At 29.3% G+C, this 23,423-nt stretch overlaps 1 protein-coding gene across 1 annotated transcript in view; it reads left to right on the top strand.

Annotated features, from left to right (window-relative positions):
• Positions 1–49: 49 nt before the first annotated feature.
• Positions 50–23,423, top strand: part of Polr3F (RNA polymerase III subunit F) — a 41,137-nt gene continuing 17,763 nt past the window's right edge. The window contains exons 1-4 of the mRNA XM_067280362.1: positions 50–371; positions 4,733–4,850; positions 15,973–16,040; positions 23,209–23,276. Of these exons, the coding sequence (XP_067136463.1) occupies positions 316–371; positions 4,733–4,850; positions 15,973–16,040; positions 23,209–23,276 (310 nt within the window). The 5' untranslated portion in view covers positions 50–315. The remainder of the gene's footprint in view (positions 372–4,732; positions 4,851–15,972; positions 16,041–23,208; positions 23,277–23,423) is intronic.

Raw genomic sequence — 23,423 nt, 5'->3', positions numbered from 1 at the left:
AATATAGTAAATACTTCTATGGATAGAGGGCGTAAGTGTAACGGATCGAGATGGCTGTACGATAGTTTTAAGCATGGTGTAAGAATTCTTACACCATGATTTTAAGTGAAATACGATAATTTTCTCTCATAAGATTGGCAACCCAAAGCGCTACTGTAGTTCACAGAGAGCTGTGCTCTCGCATTCATTCTCGACGTGCGAATCTGGTATATAATGCGGATTGTTTATAAGAGCCAAAACTTGATAACGATTCAAATTAGGAAGAAAAATAAAAAATATTATTAAAAAAAAGTCAGAGGGGTCAGAGGAACAAAAATGTCTGAAATTCAAGTAAAGAACGAACCTTTGGACGCATTAGAATTGGAAAGCAGGTAGAATTCTCTTTCATTCATTTCATTATATACAGTGAAACCTGCGTAAAACGGACTCGTACGGTACAGAATATTTTTTCTGGTTTGGCTGATTTCCGTTTTAAACAGGTTATTTTTAACACAAAATTGCTGAGTTCCTAAGAATTTTTCCAGTTTAGACAGGTGTCCGTTTTCTTAAGGTTCCGCTTTAGACAGGTTTTACTGCACTAAGATGTTAAACGTTATTTCATAATGAAAAGAAAATACTTAAAAATTAATTTCATTGAAGTTTCGGTTATTTCAAACGAGAGACATTGAAATAATATTAAAAAATAAATAAATAAAAATCTTTAGTTTTAATTGTAAATTTACCTAATTGATATACTTTCACTCTGCTGAAAGTTAAGTAATTTTTATGAGAAGTTCATTTTCTTTTGTGTGTCAGAGGTCAGTCTTTTTAAGACATAAGGAAACTAATGATTCATCACTTTAAACAAGCATTGTGTGAGAGGAAAAAAAAATTGTTAACAGGAGTCATTTACAGTTTGGGGTGTTTTTAATAGATATAAAAAAAAGGGGCAAGCTGTGGAAAATAAAATTCAAACAATGGAAACATTTTCAATGCTCATGAACAATGACTGGTTCTTTGAGAAGTAAAGCCAGAAAGTGTTGAAAAATATTTCGAAAAGAAAGCTATCCCAGAAAGAATTAGAATTATTTTAAGGATTACTACATAAAAATTTTTGTTAGCAAGGTGAATAGACAAAAGAGGTTGAAGATTATTCATGAGCATGTTTCAAAGAACTTTGAGCCATTAGAAAAATGTCATTTTGGCTGATGAAACTAAATTTAATTTTGATCTAGGATTGTCAATAAATTATGTAATGCTGTTTTTATATTCTTCAACTATCATCTCACCCTTGCAACAGTACTAAAGAATAACACATCACAGGATACTGAATATTATATTATTTTATTAATTACATGTGTATGTAACATATGAAACACTTCAGAAACAAAAATGAATCATTCTGTTATCTATGGATTGAGACCTTAGTATTACATGAATACCTCCCATTCCCTTAAATGCATCATACCCACCCACTCATATCTACATTATATAATTTATGGACAGCCCCCTAATGGAAAAACAATAGTATGGAGAAAGTCAAATAAAGAAATGAAATCTGTTTACAACTTTGACACATACTGGGTAGAAACCTAAAAAATATGGTGATGCATGTCAGCAGTAAGAGTGGGATCTTTGGTATTTATTGATAGTTCTATGGATCTTAAAAAGTATATAAACATATTAAAAATAAATTTAAAGCCTAGTACAGCAAAACTTAGGATTTTAAACAATTTTGAAGGGTTATCTAGACAATGATAATAAGTACAAAGTTTACAATACATGTAGGATAATGACACCAGTAGTCGACTGTTTAAAGCTGTTTTGGACTTTGATATTTTTTATTACGATGTGTAGTAACACAAAAAGCAAAATTCATATATGAAAATAAAATTTGTTTTATACTTGTCATGGAAAAAACGTTTTCTATTAGACCATTTTTTATATTATGAAAAAAAATAACTTAATCAAGGGCTGTTCAACTAGTAGTCAACTAGTGGGTCACACGATTGTTTATAGCAGTTGACAACTGGGTTTTCCTTCATCAAGAGTAGGACAAATGTGGCAACTGAGAAAGGATAAGTGAGCTCAACAATAGGCATTTTGTAGAAAATATGCACCTGAAATATGGATTCCTTATCATCTTCTAAAGACTTGACAGTGCTTCACTATGTGATTGACTACCAGAAGGGGTGTTGCGTAATAATTTTTTCCATCATGTGAGTGAAGCAACCTATATCATTTAGAATGGGTGTCATCTTATGACTTCCTGTGAAAATGGCTTGTTGAAATCTGTTCTGATGGACTAATTGCTGGTGCTCTATCTTAATTTGAAAGGAATTCTATATAGCCTTATCTCTCAAGTATGGTAAAACTATCTCTGTCATTGCACAGAAATCTGTGTAGTGATGGTAATGGTGAGACAAGTAGCACATAATTATGTTTCTTAAAAATTTTAGCAAGATATATTGAGATAGGTCCTAAGTAAAGGATTGAAACCTGTGTGTATTTTTTTGCTTTTGCTAACAAAAGCAAAACATATATACAGGAATAATATACTTAAACTTTACACCCTTAAAACTTTACAATGGAGATAGTTAAATTTGACAACTATATAACCTGTTTTTTTGGACCATTGAGCAAATTCATTTTATTGTTTAATTTTTACTTGTTTTCCTGATGGATCCTTTAGTAATAAGCATACATTTTGCCGAAGAGAACTAATCACATAAGGAACATAATAGTAATTGACTATGTCAACTTTATTATTCTAGGAAATGCATTTTGGACCTTCTGTCCCTCTTCAGTTGTTTATTACAGATCTACTTAATTAAACAATAAATGCTATATAATTCTAATACACCATACAGAATATACAATACACACATTAAAAAATTTTTAATACAGTAAATTACCTTTGACTGTTTTTTAAAATTGTATTAGTGACTCACTGTACTGTATATTCCTCAACCCAGTTCATTCAAGATATAGTGCATTATAAAACTTTGGGTAGTGAAAGGAGGTTGGAAGGGACACACAATGGGCTTGGCTAATTATGTAATAATGGCTGCCAGATCTCACTGATGACTATTCCTGTGTTTAAATTCATTGGTTTACTTTAATTTTAATGATTTCTAAAAGCTCATAAAGTTGTTAGCTTAATTTAATTTTAATTTTATTTACCCCTTTTTTAATTAACCTTTTAGACCATTTTACATTTACTTTTATACAGGTATACAACCCTTTTAATTTAAAAAAAAAATATTTTATCGTAGCTTCGTGTCAATTTAATTTAAATTTTATTTATTAATTTATGAATACAAAGTTGATTCATTCGGTGGTCACTATTATAATTTTAAAAAACAGTCAAAGGTAATTTACTATATTAAAAATTTTTTAATGGATGTATTGTATATTCTGTATGGTGTATTAGAATTAAATAGCATTTATTGTTTAATTAAGTAGATCTGTAATAAACAACTGAAGAGGGGCAGAAGGTTCGAAATTCATTTCCTTGAATAATAAAGTTGGCATAGTCAATTACTGGTATAGTTCTCTTCAGCAAAATTTATGCATATTACTGAAAAAATTCATTTCAGTTTCTCTTCAATTAGTGTTGGAGTGTTTGCAGAATTGTGGGTTTAAAAAAAAAAAAGTGCAGCAAAGTCTTTTGCTATATCATCAAAGAAGATATTGTTCTTGCTACTTTGTTTCACTTAACAATTTTTTTTGTGTTATGCTGATAAATATTTCAACAAACTACACTCAGAACCACAACAATGTTAAACAATGAAACAAATAAATGAAGTTTATAATAAAAGGTTTAAGGAAGTGTGGATTTTACTCCGGTGCTGAAGCTAGAGTGAATTCTGTAAATAAAAGAGAGTTTATATTAACTGTTTGCCATATTGAAATTAATACAGCTATGAATTTAAAAATATAAAATACAATAAAATGTATCTAAAACAGACACACTACAAAATAGAAACCTAACTAAACAGAAAATAAATCTTGAAGTGATTTTTATACGATATTATAAGCCAGAAGAATCTTTTGGTATAACAGCAACTAATTCTAAACCATAATTAAAATACATTCTAACTGACTTGTGTTTTTACAGAGAATTTTTTTTTCTGTATCATATACATGTTTTAATGTTGAAAACATTGAAACAAAATATTTAAAAAATGTAAAATATATACAATATTGAAGAGAGACAAAAAAAAAATAAAAAAATTCTTGCAGTCTTCTTTATAGGCTCTTCCTGTGTTCCAGTGATTGTGAAAGGATGTTAAAGAAGATTGCAATAATTTTTGTATATATCTTCAATGTTGTATGTTTTTTTATATTTTCATAAAATTTCATTTCAGATTTTTGGAATTTTTTTTAATAATATATTATATTAGAAAAGAAACAATTATAAACATGATTTATAATATTTTACAACTTTTCTCTTTCCTACATTAAGAAAAACACAACCCTGTGAAAAAACAATGTTAATTATGCTAATGAGAAGATGATTATTTTATTTATAGGAGTGAATAAAATAAAATTAAATCAATTTGTAATTAATTTGGTATAATCTTGATTATTGAACTTAAATATTTAATAATAATAATTGTTTTTCATTATCAAGTATTTATTTTATCATTTTTAACTTATATTTTTATTTTACTTTGTTTTTGTTTTAACCTGCAACATTATACTGTAGTTTTTTTATATTAATGTAATATTTCTGATATTAATTATTTAGGATAATTCAGCTCTGTAAAGACAATGCATCTGGAATTACAGATAAATTAATTAGAACAGAAATGCCTCATGCAGATACTAGTCAAGTGGTAACAGCAATTAATAGGTTACTTTCACAGGTATTGTAATAAAATAAATTTTATACTTTGAATAAAAAATTGCAATACTATAGAAAAAATACAGTAGAGAGTCATTTATCCGAATCAATTGGGGACTGGGGTTGTTCAGATAACTGATTTTTTGGATAACCGATTATGTACAAAAAAATATATTAACCTATCTGATGTTGAAATTTTTCTCTGTTGCGTGTCGCTTTGTGTTGAATTTTCATCGATTTTAAGCCTAACGAAAATTTTTATAATAATAATCAAGGCTATTGTATCGTTAAAAATTATTTCTTTATTTTGTACAAACAAAATAAATATATTGAAAATATAAAAACATAAAAATTATACTTTAGAAGTTAATCTAGTATAAAAAGTGCATGACACAGCACGACACAGTATAAATTCAGCACGACACAGTCTGACTGGAAAGCATTCGGATAACCAACGTTTCGGATAACCGGTGTTCGGATAAACGACTCTACTGTAATTATGCAAAATTTTAAAATTATTAAATTGGGTATCTATATGTATTCTATGTATATATAATATATATTATGTAACATTTGATTTTGGCTTATATAGTGAATTATTACAGTTTTTTAAAATTAATGATAAGAAATTATTACATAATATAGTGAAAGCTGCTCAAGTTGGAACCTATTAAAGAAGGAATGTTGCTGATGATGAAAATTTTTGGTGGCATTAGTGTTGTCTATGAAATTTTAATGTTAATTAGAACTGCATAAGGCAGAAACTGCTTAATGTGGAAATGGAATAAAAATATTAGAAAATATTTTCTGTTTCTACTTATATTTTGACACTTTTTCTTGTGACACATCCTTTAGGATTAAACCTTGCTTAGAAGATATGATGATGGAAGCTATGAATGAACACTGACACTGACTAAAAGATCAATTCAGAGACATTGGTCTTTCATGTAAAAACAAATTTGCAGTGGCTTTTGTGGCATACTAATAGTGCTGTTATTACTTTCAACAGATTTCTTGCTCTCTTTGTCTTTTGTTTCTTTGGGATTGGTTTTTATCTTTGAACTATGTTTGATTACACTTTCATAACAAAAGCATATACATAAGAATAGAAAAGAAATGACCAGTGATGAAAGATTGGTGTAAGAAGAATCCAAATAAAGAAATACAGTCTTGTTTGGTTATTATTCCTTACGCTTCTATAGTCACTGGTTGCCTCAACAGTGAATTTTCTGTTGAGTCCCTCTGTTGAACGATTGACATCACATTTTGTAGAAAAAAGAAACATTTTTGTTGAAAGGGCACTTTTCATGATGGTCAACTTAATTAAGAAGAAGGCAACAGTTGTGACTGTTTTGCTAAATAATTAAAGTAACTCGCTTAACCATTATTTGAATAAATCCTTTTATTCAAATGAACCCTTATCTGTATTATTTTCTTGTATACTGGGTCCTTCTTTAATAATTTGAATTTCTTGAATATTTATATTATTAGGAAGACTTAGAGGGCCAAATATCTGTCGTAATCAGTTTTGGACAAATTTGTGGAGGTAGTTTGTTTATGAAAAAAAGCTTAATATTTCAATATTGACCAAATTATCCAACATAATTGTGCAATCACATGTTTTATCATATACAGATTGTTCATTAATCTGTCTGCTATTACAGCATCCACAGCAAGAGCGAATGGATAGTTTCTATAAGCAAAATTTACTTTTACATGGAAACCACCATGTTTGTTTGTTGAATACTCAATGGTCTTTCAGGTCGTTGAGACTTAAGCTCAATGGTAAAACAGTACTGATGTCTCAATGGAGAACTCAATAGTCCGTTTAGAAATGTCATTTTCTCACCATTGAGTCAACCGTTGAATATGGAAACGTACAGATTGAAAGAGGAGGAAAAATTAACAGTAATTTTGTGAGCGAGAGGACATCAAGAGGATTGATAAACTTGATAGGGAAGTTCATGGTGAATCAAATTTAATAACACACAGCATGCCAAGATTGTAATAGAAATGTGAAAAACAAACTGTCATTTGGAATTAGAAAAAACTTTAATATTAGACAAGACTCACAAGCATTTTTAATATTGCATTAATATCATCTTTAGGCAATGTAGAATGTGTGTAGAACACATGCAGAATTTGAACAGATTCTGTTTAAACATCTGTTCCATTATAGTATCATTCTATTTGAAATGTTTAAAATATTTTGTACATTAAACCTGTATTTCAAATATGATGATCCTTTCTGAGCTCAGTGGTGACATACCACATGTGCTAGAGTATAAGTCGACCTGGCATATAAGTCAACCTCAAGATTTTAATCTCAAAATTCTGGTTTAAATACTTGCAATGTAAGTCAACCTTCCCAAGTACACAGTAAACTACTGATAGGTTAGAACTGAAATGTGGATACAGTATATATATAACCTATGGCAAAAGTATAGGTTACTGTACTAGCTACACCATTTTTGTCAAAACCCTAAATGTAATATCTTTCAATGTATGAAATACAGTACAGGAATCCATGATTAATTAATCCCTCAATCCTACTGCATATATGAAAATTGTGTTAATTAAAATATGGTATCTATGTTAAGTAAAGACAGCTGGTAAAGCCATGTAAATTAAAACTTCTGCCATGTATATAAAGAGATTGCTACAATTAATTTAGTGTGTTAATCAAAGCCTGCATTAAGAAGGGATAACTGTATACATTATATAAATCATACAAAAAAAAGGATATTGGCAATAGGATGGATCTACATATGATACTAAGCAACAGCTAAAAATTGTCAATAAGTCAGACTTTATTCTAAGGTTTTTTCCTATTGCACAAATATCAGTTTTGTTTTGGCCAAGCTGATAAATCCTAGCCTTAAGCTGTTCTAAAAGACCTAAGTGGAAAATAAGGACAATAGCACAAATCTTACATTTGTATAATTATTTATTTATTTCAGTAACCATTCAATCTTAATTATTAGACATGAACAGTGTGCACTGTGCACCTGCATTTGATACAATTTACTATACAATAAGTGCACTGTGGTTGTGGATTATAGATTTAAATGACAATATTGAAGTGTGGCTACATAAAAATATCTATTGTATATAATTGATTGAAATGGTAAATCCTACCAACATTCCTTCCATAGTTCTTTTTCATGGGCCAAATAAAATATATAGTAAAACCTGTGTAAAACCAGAATCACATGGTACTGAAAATTTTTAATGGTTTGGTAGGTTTCCATTTTAAACAGGTTCTTTTTCAACATAGAAAATTGCTCTATTCCAAAGAATATTTTCCATTTTATTCAGGTTTCATTTTGAACAGGTTTTCTCATACACTGTAATTTAGGTAAATATTTTAACTTTAACATAACCAAAAGAAAGAAATACTTATAAAACCCAGAATCAGACAATTACTGCACAAATATGGGATTCTCTCTGCATGATTCAAATTCCCATTACACATTTTGTGTCCAGTTGGATGTTAGAATATACACTACAATAAGTTATCTTATCATATTTTCGAGGAATGCTGACATGCCGCATAAAAATGGGGGTTATTGGCATGCCAGTTAAACTGTGACTAAAATATAAAATTAATCAGATCTAACAAACCTAGTTAATTAAACATTAAAGAAAACATTCTTCCAAGTACAATAAAATAATAACATTGTAATTTGACTGACTTAAAATCAGGAAGAGAGTTTTCGTTTGCAAGACAATAAAACAATTAATGATTTATTGACAGTAGTAGTAGTAGTAGTAGTAGTTAGTCAGTGTGGGCTACACTGACCATCTACCCTGACCTTAAAAATAACATCTTTCAAATTTCACACAAAATTGATGTTAATGGTGTAAGCTGAGATAATTTACAGGGAGTTTCTTAAATTTAATGTGTTTATTTTTATGGTTTTGAATCAAATAACAATAAAATACACATAAAAAAAGCACTTTTGGAATTCCACAAGTATCTTACTTTGTTAGAAAGAAGACAAGATGAAAAAATTAAACATAATTGTAGTTTTTGATATTACATCAAAAACTACAGTTTCACAGTTTCAGATGACAGCTTCACAGTTTTAGAATAAAAACTTGTTTGTTTTTATGTGATGTAACACATTAGATTTTTTAATGCACCCTCTAGAGAGGGATGTATAACCTCACTTAAATTGGCATGCTGGCTTTTACCATATGGATATATCTGATTTCATAGTCTCCTCGGATAGACTGGCACACTAATCATTCCGCAAAAATATGGTAGTAAGAATTCTTGTAGTAACTTTTCTAACATATCTTGCATAAGTTTTTTAAATTACTGGCCTGCACAAGTTTTTAAGTAGTTTTTGAGGGTGCTGAATTTAAATATTTGGTCTGTTTTCGCAAAATTTGATTTGTTGGCAGATTACCATTTGATATTCGGTTTTGAATGGTACAGTTTCTTAGAATTAGGGATGTTTGATATGTCTATTCTTATTTTTGGCCTGGGCAATGCTGAGCTTACCTGCTAATATATTAGAAATTAAAACGAATACAGAAGGAAAATAACATATATAAAAATTTAAATGACTATAGATAATAAAAAATCATAAAAAAACAATAAATGTACTAAGACCAAACTGTTTATAAATGTTTGTTTCACAATAAATGTTTTTCTTCTTTTAACTGGATTCTAGGTTTGGAAGTGTTCTTATAGGTCTAGATGTCATTAGCAGTAATGGATGAGTGGTTTTGCACATTCAACAAAAAATTGGAAAAGAAAAAAAGATCTGTTTGTTTTTTGATAATGCTATTTGTTATCTAAACCTGCAGTTATCAAACATTAAGTTGATCTTTCTGGCAAGCACAACCAACATATCTGAACTGATCAACCAGCCAGTCGTTGTATCTGTGAAGTTATACTGCACAAAACTTGTTTTATAGTCTCTAATTGCAAATATGGAGAACAGCCAGTCTGCTAATGAGTTGTTGAAGTCAATATTCATACTTGGTGCAGTATAATGGAGTATGGCAGCTGTGCAGTATGTAATATTTGACTGTGCTTCATCAAAGCTGATGTCGATATTGAATCCTTTCTAAACAACCCACTTGCTATTGAGAAGATTGCAGGAAGTCATAAGTTATCTGAAGACTTTAATGGTTTAACTTGAAAATGATATCATTGATCCACTACACTAATGTCAACTCCAATCTTTTTAGAGAACCTGGTTTCAAAACTTTGAAAAAGTTATCCAATCTGATGATGATCCTGTATCAACTATTAATGGAGTAGGAGATGGCATAAAATATCAAGTAATTGATATGAAAAGTTCAGCTTTTTTCAGATAAAGTTTCTGCTTTGGAAGAATTTGCTATGCAGACAAATAACATCGCTGTTGAGAAAATTATAGAGCTGGCCTGTCCTTGAATCTGAAGCTGCCACAGCAAAATCAAAACAAGTAACATTATTCAAAATGTGAAACATTTAAGTTTTATGGAGTTAATGTGGAAGGAATTTTAAACATATAACAATAATGTTCATATTTTGTGTTGCATTTATTCATCCCTATACTGCTAATTAGTGATTGCATTACTGGTAACCGGTTTACCGATATACCGGTAGAATAGGAAAATTATACCCCGGTAAATTTACCGGTAATTAATTTTTTTTACCGGTATTTTGGTAAAAACCATCTTAATTAATCCAATATTTATTTTCTAAAATTCCCACGGATATTTCCCGTGGGAAGAATTCTTTTTTCTTTCACCTCATACCATAGCGAGAAAACAGTGCAGGTTGTAATGGGTCATTCCATTTGTAATTTAAGGTTACTAAAAGCAATTTTCTAGTCTGTTTATAACTTGATTCCCTATATTATACTCCAAAATGGGTCTTGTTTTTGTTTTCAAGATAGCTGAGATGCAAAAGGAAACTTTTTACAAAGTCTTGATAGTTCATAAATACGTGCTGACTGAAAACACGACTTACATAGTAAGTAATATTCTTGTTTATTGGTTTGTGCTTTATGAAGCTTGTGGCAGTACACCATATTATATATATATATATTTTTATTTTTAATTGAGTATATAGCTTCTTTTATTTCTTCTTTGTTTCATTGTTCTGTCCCTTCTACAATGTTCCTTCTTAACTCGCCTCTTGGGGGCTGGTGACTAATCTATAGAACAAAAGAAAATAAGAAGCCCCGAGGGCTAAGTTGGAAAGAGAAACGGTCACTTTTTGGTTCAAGAGTGAAAATAGAGACTAATAGAAAACGCCACAGAGATTTTTGTAGTGAAGACAAGACAGCGATCATATTTTTGTGTAAGAAACAAGGATCAGGATTGTCACCACGCCCAGACCACGTATAAGAACGGGTACCCACTTTCCTATAGATTTATCTCTTAATCCTCTTTACATCTATCATTTCCCTTCTTACTTAGTATTTAATTAGTTTTAAGGCCCTAGAATTAATTCTTTTCTTTGTGTTATCGCAGTCCCGAAGATATCAATATATATTCTTTGTCGCAAACCTAATATAAGTTGTGGATTTTTCTAAATCAAATTTTGTTGTTAGCGTAATATGTAAAAATTAATTTTTCGACTGAGGAGAGTTAGAATTCAAAGAACGTCGTTCATCACATGAAATAACGATATTGTTTTTTTGTATATGTATCTTTGTGTGCACCCTTTCACAATGAACATCACACATTGAATTCAGATTTTGTAAAATTCAGTTATTGGAATCTTTATTGTGAGATTAATTGAAACAGAAACAAAAGAACACATTAATATAAATATAAAAATAGTTATAGATAAAAAGATAAATAAAAATAAAAAATACCATTTTCTCTAATACAGTCTGTTTTACATTTATTGTAGTAATGAGTAAAAATTTGCCGTGGGATTACTTCAATCGCACAACAGAAAGAGATGCTGGAGTGTGCAAAATGTGCTTTAAAACAATCAAAGCAGTCGGAGGAAGTACTAGTGGGCTGCATAATCACCTCATACGACGTCATGATATAAACTTACTGAAAAGAAAATCTGAGGAGACAGCCGGAAAAAGTGCTCAAAATGAATATAATAAAAAAATAACTACATTTTTCAAGAAAGAAAATGACGAGTCTTTGCCTATAGTATTATCTCGTATGGCTTCAGTTTACGGATTGCCATTCTCCAAATTCTGCAAGCAGATATGTGAATCTTTCCAAATCTCCTCATTCGATTAAAAGAATGATCACTGAATTTGGAAAAAAAAATTCAGGATAAGATTATTAAAGGTATATCGGAATGAAAGGTTCGAAGAGAATCTTTCAGTATATCTTGTGACGAATGGACATCACTTAACAACCGTCGATATATGAATGTCAATCTCCATGCAAGTAACAAATTTTGGAATCTTGGTTTGATTCGCGCACATGGATCTGTGTGTGCTGAAAAATGCATTGAAATTTTAAATGTCAGATTAAAAGAATTCAATGTTGATTATAACAACCTAATTTCAATTGTCACGGACGGAGCTGCAGTGATGAAAAAGTGTCAAGATTAATCAATGTAAACAGCCAAGTGTGCTTTGCTCACGGCTTACATTTAGCAGTAGCGAAAGTTCTACACAAAAAAGGCCATGTTAAAGAAAACAGTACTGAACCCATACATTCGAAACTGGATGAGGAAGATTGCAAAACCTCAGACAATGAATCTGATGATGGAGGATTTGAAGTAATACAGGAAAGCCTTGATGACACTAAGTTTCACAGGGATGTTTTTCAAAATGAAACTTTAAATCTTTTAATTAAGAAAATATGAAATGTAGTTAAAACATTTCAAAAATTACCACTCAAAAATGACATTCTTCAGAAGCATATTAAAGTTGAATTAGAAAAAGAATTAACTCTACTATTAGACTCAAAAACACGTTGGAGCAGTATGTTGACCATGCTGGAACGTTTTTCAGAGGTCCGAAATTCTGTCAGAAAAAGTCTAATTGATATTCGTTCAGATATAACCTTTTCTGAAGATGAACTTGAATTGCTGTTTAATACAATACACTCATTACAACCTATAAAAGTAGCAGTCGAATCATTGTGTTGCGAAAACACAAATTTGTACGTTGCAGATCTAACATTAAAATTTCTGATAGAAGAACTATCAAAGCAGGATTTCTTTCTGTGTAACGAACTGGAGATAGAAATTATTTTTCATGTGAGAGACGAACCATTTACTCTGATATTTTAATGTGTCTACATAACCCAGAAAAATTAAACATAAGTCACACGAAATATTCAACGATGTTGACAAAAATACAATTTTAAATGGAATTGTAGAGATAATTAAGCACTTATCAGAAAATAAAAACGAATCAAGACCTGTCAATGTCGCTGAAATTAGTTCAGACTCAGATGCTGGTGAGAGGTGTTCATTGCTTACCACACCATCAACTTCTCACGTCGACACGAGAACAAAATCTACAATAAAGAACTCAAATTTAACAATGAAAGAGAAATTGGATTTATTCATTAAACATCAAACAAGCGTAGACACTGATAACAGTAATATTAGTAAATTTAAAAGTGTGAGAGATATAGTTAAAAAAGAAATGAATTATTTCGTAGAGCAAAAAATACAAGGAACGCATCTTAAAAAGGTTTTCAATGCTCTAATGATAGTACATCCGACTAGTATTGATTCCGAGAGAGCTTTCTCCAACGCAGCTGACATTTGTACGAAAATTAGATCTAGATTAGATGACGAGAGCCTAAATGTATTATGTTTTTTAAGAGCCTACTTTCAAAATAAAGAAAAACATGATTAATAATTAGCATTATTTCAATGTCTGTTATGTCATAATAATTACTATTATAAGAATATTGTTTGTGTAAACCAGCGGTTCCCAACCTTTTTTTGACCAGGGACACTTGATTTCATTGTTGTTAGCAGGGACCACAAGGTTTAAGAAAAATAAACTGTGTTGATCTACAAATAAACTTTAACGATTACTTATGTTAAAAGTTTTGATTAAACTCAAGAGTAACATGCTTTAACAGTACTATTATGATAGAAAACATAACACTTTTAGTAAAAATTAAATTCAGTTTGTATCAATGTGGGAATAATAATTTAAAATGAATAAAAGTTTTAAATCTTTCGCAGACTATATTTTAGCTTTTGCGGACCACTGGTTGGAGAACCGCTGGTCTAAACTGATAGAAAACTTAAAAATAAATGGTTGTTCAATAATTCTGTCAGTAATTCAGTTTCGTTTTAAATCATTTCTTAATACGATTTTACCGGTAAATTACTGATAAACCGGTAATTCCAAATATAATTACCGAATTACCGGTAATGTAATATCCGGTAAATTTGCAATCACTACTGCTAATAGTTAATAAAAATGAAAAAAGTTTTGAATCTTTTTTCAGTTATTACAGAAAGCAGTAAAACTATCTTTTTCACACAGTTAATTTAATGTAAAATAGACATTTATAATGCAACTCTATTTGTTATTTTTAAAGAACAACTCCATGTTCTTTAAAAATAACAATACAAAAATCTCTATTGGAGTTCAGTTGAATAAGTTCTCAAACACTTTCATTGATGCACAGTGACTAATGACAAACTGTAAAATGTTACCAAATTTGTGGAATTGTCTCATCAATGATATATATTATTAATAGGAATGTGCTAAACCAAAATTTTATATTGCTATTGCATTTGATACCGAGGTTCGTTCAATATATTGATAATTGATAAATTTAATAAATACTGAAAAATATCAAATACTGAATATTATCGATATTCTAGACAAATACTAAAATTGATAAAATACCAACTTTTATTGACAACTTTGAATATTGGTATTTGTTGTCAATGGCAAGTATTAGTGATTTAGTAGCTGTTAATTATAATCATCAACTCTACTTCTTTTAACATAATAATTTCTCTAGCTGTCAGGAAATTGTACTAGTATGTTAAAAGTACTGGAGGGGGTTATATCAAATCAAAACTAATAAATGTTTACAATATTGGTATTGACATTCTAAAATCTAAAATACTGATATTGTAAAAATTTATTGTGATATATCAGTTATTGGCACAGCCCTAATTATTAATAGACTACTTTTTAGGGCTTTGGAGATGCACAAAAATCAGGATGAGATTTTTGTAGGAGGTTGAAATGAGTGATTTGCATGTGGTGATATAGGTTATTATCCTTATTACTGATGTGAAAACTCAGTTCACACGTGGGTGAATGGAAGATGTCAAAAAATTTCTTTCTAGGCAGTAGATTAGTTATGGGTGAGTGTCAGTGGTCTTAATTTATATAATGACCAGATGTTACATAAACAAATTTAGCTACAAGCTGATTCACTTGTGTCTCCCCTGAGAATTTAGTTTTCATTAAATCAACTGCTGATATAAAAAGATTTGTTTTGTTATGATATCATCCAGTTTATATTTATACATATTTCATAGAAAGCTTAAATAAATTCATTGCAATTTTTGCTGATATTGTATATACCACATACAATATCAGCAAACATTGGTAGTATATTTTATGATGGTTTATTTCACGATTTTAACTTGGGTTTCAACTTTTTACTGTATTTATATCTTCTCTGTCTTTATCTTATGTGGCTTTTTGAAATTTTACATTTCATATTGATATATTTTTCATATACTGAGCATGTTTGTGATTTGTTCTACAAGATATATAACCCATTTGCTCATTTCCATATAAGTCTTGTATTTTTCTTTCCTTATGTATGTAGTACTCCTAATCAGTTTATGCAATTATTAACTGTATTAGATTTTTTTAAAAAATTGAATATGATCAAAATGTCTCGATCTCTCTCCTGCTCTTAACCAATCTTAAGAGAAGAAAGAGAGAGATTGAGACATTTTGATCATATTCAATTTTTTTTAACCAAACCTAATTACTGATTTTGTGATATATTCATTTTCATGATATTTTTTTCTCAAATATTTGTGTATGAAAAAAATGTTGTAATATTTTTTATTTCTTTAACATATGATAATATAAATATATATATATATATATATATATATATATATATATATATAAGAACTTCTTAACGTTGATAAGCCAAATAAATTTAAATTATAATAAATCAATAATTATAGTAAATTATTTTTAAAGGAAAAAATAGAAATATTGAAAAAAGGCAAACAGCTGTTATATAAGTTAAAAGATCCAGAAGCAGCAATGTAAGTTGATAAAATCTTTTATTGACATAATTTAAAATAGTCAAAAATCTGTTTCATTAGTGTAAAGATGTAATCCTAAATATCCTTAATTCTAATATTTATTTTCCATATTAGAATTTATTGTTTCTTTTTAACACTAATAATTGGTCTGATAGTCACTTTTAATAAAAGAATTATAAAGAAGAAAGATAAAATTTATTAAAAAAGTAATGTATACAACAAGATTGATATTTATTTTTTCAACTATTTACTGATGAAAATTGAAATACAGTCAAACCTGTTTTTATGCGGGGGATAGGGACCGCATTAAAAAAAATCGCACGAAACTTCACGAATGGCTGTAAAAAATAGTTTTCGCAACACAATTAAAAAATATTTTTTTTATGCGGTCAACAGGGACCGCATAAAAAAAGTCTCACATAGAAAATAACTCAAAACCGTACGAAATAGAATTTATTGACAACAGATGTCAGCACTTGACTGCATCGTCTGGTCTATCGTCTGTTTTACATATTTTTGTCCAGGTGGTGTTTTGTTGACTTAAAAAGTAAATTATTTCATTTTTTGCATATTCATGCAATAATATTACTATAATAAGTGCATTTATGCTATAATAAGTTTATTTAGCTATAATAAGTCAACGTGAGACATGACGAATCGCACGAAACTAGTCGCCAACTATACCGCACAAATAAAAAATCGCACAAATAAAAAGAGCGCATAAAAACAGGTTTGACTGTAATTTACAGTAGAGCGTCGAAAATTGGAACGTTGGTAATTGAAATGGCCGGAAACTGGAACGATTTTCAGTCGGACTGTGTCGTGCTGAATCGAACGTTTTTGATACTAGATTTACTTCTAAAGTATAATTTTCATGTTTTTTATATTCTTCAATATATTTATTTTGTTTGTACAAAATAAAGAAATAATTTTTAACGATACGATAGCCTCGATTATTATTATAAAAATTTTCGTTAGGCTTAAAATCGACAAAAATTCAACACGAAGCGACACGCAACGGAGAAAAAATTCAACAGGAAGCGATACGCAACAAAGAAAAATTTGAACATCGGACAGGTTAATATATTTTTTCGTACATAATCGGAAATTGGAAAAAATCACTACTTGGAACGACCCCAGTCCCCAATTGGTTCCAGTTATCGACGCTCTACTGTATTTAAATAAAAATATTTTTTCAAAGACTTGTTTTCTTCCATTTCCAGTTATTAATAATTACAGATGTAGAGTGTTGAACTTCTTTATTTATCAAAAATATTTATCTATCTAAATTATTACTTTAGTTAAAGCTTTACAAGCATGTGATTAATGCTGCCCTTTAACAAGTATTCTGAAAACTAAAATACAATTGTAGCATATAATAATAAGAACAATAAAAAAGAAATAGATGAAAGCATACATTGCATTACAAATTAAATTACAAACATTTTTTACAAAGATGCTGTAAAAAAATTCAAGATAAAGTGCATTTTGAATTCATCCTTGAATAAATAATGATAGAAAAAGGTTTTGTGAGATATAATCAAATAAAAAAGAGGTATATATGTATATATGCAATATATATTTAATTTCATTTTTCAATACAAATTAATTTTTAAGTTTCAGCACAGCTTGAAAACTTCTGAGATCAATCTCAAATATAAATTTACAGTTTGATCATTTGGTCACTGTTCTAAGGTACAGTGGAACCTCGGTTAACAAGCATAATTCGTTCCAGAGCCTTACTCGTAATGCAAAATACTCGTTAAGCGAAACATTTTTTCCCATAGAAATTAATGTAAAATACGATAATGCATTCCACGCCAAAAAAAATGCTTAAATGTTTTATGTATAACGTTTATTCAAACAAAATTGTACAATATACACTGTTAAGGAGAGTGAATCATCATCGTCTTTTCTTCTAGTGCAGAATGAACCATCCTGGAATGAGAATTCAATTTGCAGAAACAAAAAAAAAAATCACAGCTAATATGTTTGAGAAACACTCCAAACAATATGCCAAATTCTTGGGTTATGTAAATGCTATAATTAAATATTAGAAATTAATTAATTTGACTAGAAGTAGGCAGTTATGTTTCCATCTCGTATTAAATTTAATAATTATAAATAGTTAATTTTTAATTCAGACATTTCTAAAATTTAATTTGGAATCGGTCATTAAATTTATTGTTCCAAGAATTTGGCATACCGTTCGGCGTGTTTATTATATAACAGGCTATGGTTGTTGATGTTTATAAGTAATATGTGTGAACACAAGTTTGAAAAAATGTATGATCACAAGCGACACTAAAATGCTAGATGAACGAGTGATAAACACAGACTGACGGAGCATGCCGCATGTACACAATTTGGGACTTCCCCTCTCCTCATCACTCATTATGAGAAATATTGCTTGTTAAGAGAAGCAAATTTTTAATTTGTTTTGCTAGTTATGCGAGGTTCCACTGTAGTTGTATATTTTTAGTTATCTTTATTATAACTGAAGGAAATAACTAATAGAAAATAAAAGCTTTGTTCTGAATATTTCTACATAACACAAAAAATAATTCTAGAATTTGTTCATTCATTATCACTAGTGAGGTTGAGGCTGAAGTTTTAAACACAAAAACGTGTACGTCGGATGTTCAGCGGCACTTTTCTGTAAGCCTAGAAGTTTGACAATGGCGTTTGGAAAATCAGTAGAATCATGCTCAACATTCCAAATGCCATTGTCAAACTTCTAGGCTTACAGGAAAGTGCCGCTGAACATCCGACGTACATGTTTTTGTGTTTAAAACTTCAGCCTCAACCTCGCTATTAATAATTGTCCTTATCAACTTAAAAAATTTCTTTTTCCCATCTAATCAAGAATAATGAGAAATTTAAACTCCAAAAAAAGCAGTTAATGAATATCTAAGATTTCTAATTGTTTATCGGAAATTCTATAAAAGCTGTTCTTAAATTTTCTAATGCAAGATCATTTTCATGTTTTAGTAGTCTTACTATTTTGCTTATACTTGTAACTATCAATATTTAAAAAAAAATTAGATCTTTTATTTATCATTATTTGTATTTTTACTTCTATGCTGAACATTTTATCATTTTATTATTACTGCTACTGATGTAATTGAATGTAATTTTAAAAAATCACACATTATTAATTTAATTTCTTTTCTTGATGAATTTCTTTAAAGTTACCTTCCTATTTACAAAATTTTTTCTGTTTTTTTCTAATAATTATATTTTAGCCAATTATTTTGTATAAACTTTTAACAATTAAATATTAAATAAGTTTATATGATGATAGTACTTTACTCCAAGTAAATTTTGAGATGTAAAGTTTGATTGGAGCATAAACAAAAAGAGCATGTAATATAAAAGTCTTTATAAATAGAAAAATAGTTACTATAAAATCTGATTGGAATGAATATTTGTTGTTATAAGAATTTATTCTAATGTAATATTGAATAACAGAAATTTTGGTATATCTTGTTTTTAATAATTTTGTAAATTGTAAGATATTACTTTGATTTAGTAGTATTTAATTGTCAAAAGTTTGTATAAAATTATTGGTTAAATGTAATTATTTCCAAGATTTCTAAGATAGACTATCCAAGAACATTAAATAAAATATAATTAGGACTTATATATTTTGAGTCAGATATTTTGATTAGAAGAGTCATATATTTTGATTAGAGTATAATTAGAGTATATATTTTGAGTCATATATTTTGATTAGAGTATAATTAAAATTTTTACCTAAAATTTTAAAGTGTTCACACGTTCTTTGTTTTATGTTCTCAGATTTGTTCATGGCAAGTTCAATATTCTGCATCTGTAATCATTTGTAATTCTAAATTGAGATATTTAATAAAACATTTTTGAAAAATGTATTCCCAAAGTTAATTAAACTGATATCCGAAAAATTCTGGTCTTGTTTTTTATATATTATTATTATATATAAAATTGCTTGTTTTGAAAGCTGTGGAAGTTTTCATTAGAAAATAAATATTAAAAATTAAGACATTATTAATGAATAAAGTCAAGTTATGTTAATAAAATTAAAGTACAAAATTCAGAAAGTAAAAAGGCTACATGATCTACAAAGTACTTTCAAGTTGTAAGGTCATTTAATTTTTTTAATGAGAGCAGATATAAACATGAAAGACATTTTAAAACATGGAAGCATTTGTTGAGGATGTGTGAGATGGCAGCATCATTCAACTCTTAGAACACTTGTGGTGCTAACTGATGTTGGAAATAGTTTAAATATTGAAAATGGAAGCATTTGTGTTCCAGAACAGTGTGTTATCATCTGTTTTCTCCACATACTACCCAATGAAATTCATCATTAGTTGAGTGAAACATGCAGAAAAGGTGTCATGGACATTAATGTGCATTTGTGGGTGAGACAGTTCAAAGAAGTTTATTTGTAACATTTGTAAACAAACCAAAGCAGTCTTGGCCCTGTGCACTAGATAGTTTGACAGCATGATTATCTGAGTGGAAGAACTGGTTAGGAGGATTGCAGATCCACAGTGGAAGAGATTGCCTCAAAAGTTGGCATTTTCATAAAATCTGTAAACATCACCCTGCATGATGACCTGAGAAGTGGAAAGTTTCCTCCAAGTGAGTGTCACAAATACTGACTGATGAACATAAGGCTACATGCATAACAGTGTGTCAGAAGATGATGGCAGGAATGATGCTTTCATTTTATTGATTACCACAATGGATGAGATGTGGATGCCATTTTTTAATCCTGAAACCAAACTGCAATTAGTGTAATGAAAGCACACAGGCTTATCTCTACTGAGGAAATTTCAGGTTACTATCAGTACCAAGAAATGATGGGAACCATGTTTTAGGACAGCAAAGGTGTCATCATCACCCACTCCATCCCTGAGGTTGTGATGGTGATGGCTGTCCTACACAGACTTGAAATTTCTTCCAGCACTGCAGCAAAAACATCTGAAAAATCACAGCCATGCTCTTCCATCATGACAGTGTTCCTGCTCACTGGGTGACCCTTGTTCAGAAGTTTCTTCATGACAATATTGAACTGATTCTTTATACTCCCTACTCAACTTGCACCTAGTGATTTTTGGCTTTTCCCAATTCTGTAGGACAAACTCTTTGATTGCTTGTTTTCCAATTGTTTCACCCTTGTCAATGCTTTTCCAGTGGATTTGACAAACTTCGAAAGAAGTGTCTGCAGTTGCCATGTAGTTATGGTGCCAAATTAGTGAATAATGTATACAACTGCAGGTGACTATGTTGAAAAGTGATGGTAATTTCAGCTTTCTTATGTGAGTAGTTTTTCAGAAATAAATTAGGTGACCATGCAACTTTAATTTGCCATATTTATTTCAAATACAATATTTTTAATGTATATACAACCAACTATTTATATATAGGTTAAAACTTCAACCTTTACATTATTTTTCAACAGTCACCAGAAATATTCAAAATACTTGTTGCTATATATAACAATTGTACTCATTCTATTCCTGTGATTTAATTACACTCTAACTGCATGTTTCATTTCTTCAATTGATTATAAAACAATATCTATGTAAGATATCTTAAATCATGGAAAGAAATATAAACTACTGGATGCCAGATCCAAACTGAATAGGAGATGATATGTTGCAGTTTTAATAGGAGGTGAAAAACTCCCAATAAAACTGCAATATATCATGAACTCTCTTTGTTCACACCAAATGGTATGAACCATTTAGCAATATGTTGATGTGACATCACACTTTCCTTGTTTACTTCAATTTGTATTAAGCTGGATTTAAATTTCTTGCATATAGTATGTTTTGATGGTTTCATGCAGAAAAATGATACCAGTTTGAGTTCATATCCATGCTTTACAAGACAGTAAATAAGTTGAGAGCAATTTAACTGTTGTGATATCATTGCATGCATAGATTTGCATCTAACTATTCAGTCTAGAAATATATCACATGACAGTATATTGACATCTTTGCTTACAAGATACTTTAAAACATTGCCACTAGATGGTGCTAGAACATGAATATTTTGATATTGTATTTGATTTTATTGATAAATGCTATGAATGCAAGATGCTTAAGCAAGAACTTAAATCCGGCTTTAGTGGATATATAACTTTTCTCATTGTAAAAAGTGAATAAGTCTCTTTTCTTTTCTTTCGAAGACACAATGTAGTGACGTAAACTTAAACACTGGGCGAATTTTTCATCCTTTTTATTCGGTTGGGAGGCCCAACCGAATAAAAAGGATGAAAAATTCGCCCAGTGTTTAAGTTTACGTCACTACATTGTGTCTTCGAAAGAAAAGAAAAGAAACGAAAATACAAAACACGGTTTCCTCAAGATAGAAGTGAATAAGTATTTGAACTTTGTGATGAGACCAACTTTACAATTTAAAGTAGTCATCCATTTCACACCACCTATTTAATTTCAAACTGCAATATCTCCAATATTTACACGTAGCTGTTAACTTACCAAATGAATATACTATAATAACATTCCTACAATGTTCTGCAAATTATTTTCTGAAATGTAGACCTTGTAACCTTACCTTCTCATAATATTATCTGATTAATTTTTAAAACTGATTAATTCTTATTAATCAATATATGTTAACTATTAACTTCACCTATTTTATCATTATCCTAATTTCAAACATTTCCCACCTTTTTGACGTCATTCTCATTGCTCCATATAGAATTAGATTTCTAAAAAGAATGTCTGCTTTTAATGTTAATTCTTTGAATCATAATCATTCTGATGATCATTTTAGGATAATTTGAAAAATTAATGTTAAAAGCCAATGTTCTTTTTAGAAATTTAATTCTACATAGAAGCACTGAGTATGACTTTGAAAAGATTGAAAATGTTTTGAAGTTAAATAAGTGAAGTTAGGGGTTAGAGTTATATTTTTTACTCTGTTCCTTCAGTTTAAAAATCCTTGAGCTGAATTTTGGATAGGGTACTGAGACATCTGTCTCAATAATTAAAAATTCTTATTAATTTTTATTTCCTGAAGACAAATTTTTCAGTCAATAAATCAAAATATTTTGTTAAAAAATGAAGTATTTATTTATATAATATTTTTAATAATATTGATAATATATTTTTTAAGATTTAATTAATTATTTTTTAAATAAAAAAATTTACAGAAAAGTGAAAGGTGCTGACACTGAAGAAAAATTAATATATCAGATAATTGAAGAAGCTGGAAACAAAGGTAAAAATTTGAGGTAAAACAGATTGCTCTTAAGTCACTATATAGATAAATAGCAGTATAAAGGTTATTAATTGCTCTAATTGTTTTTCCTGTAATTTACATTAGGCAGGTATGATTAAACCAGAAATCCCCAAAGTGGTTGATATT

Source organism: Centruroides vittatus, unplaced genomic scaffold, assembly GCF_030686945.1.
Source record: "Centruroides vittatus isolate TY-2023 unplaced genomic scaffold, ASM3068694v2 contig_883, whole genome shotgun sequence".
Classification (NCBI taxonomy): Eukaryota; Metazoa; Arthropoda; class Arachnida; order Scorpiones; family Buthidae; genus Centruroides; species Centruroides vittatus.
Note: the sequence above shows the minus strand (reverse complement) of the source record. Positions and strands in the feature narration are given on the sequence as shown.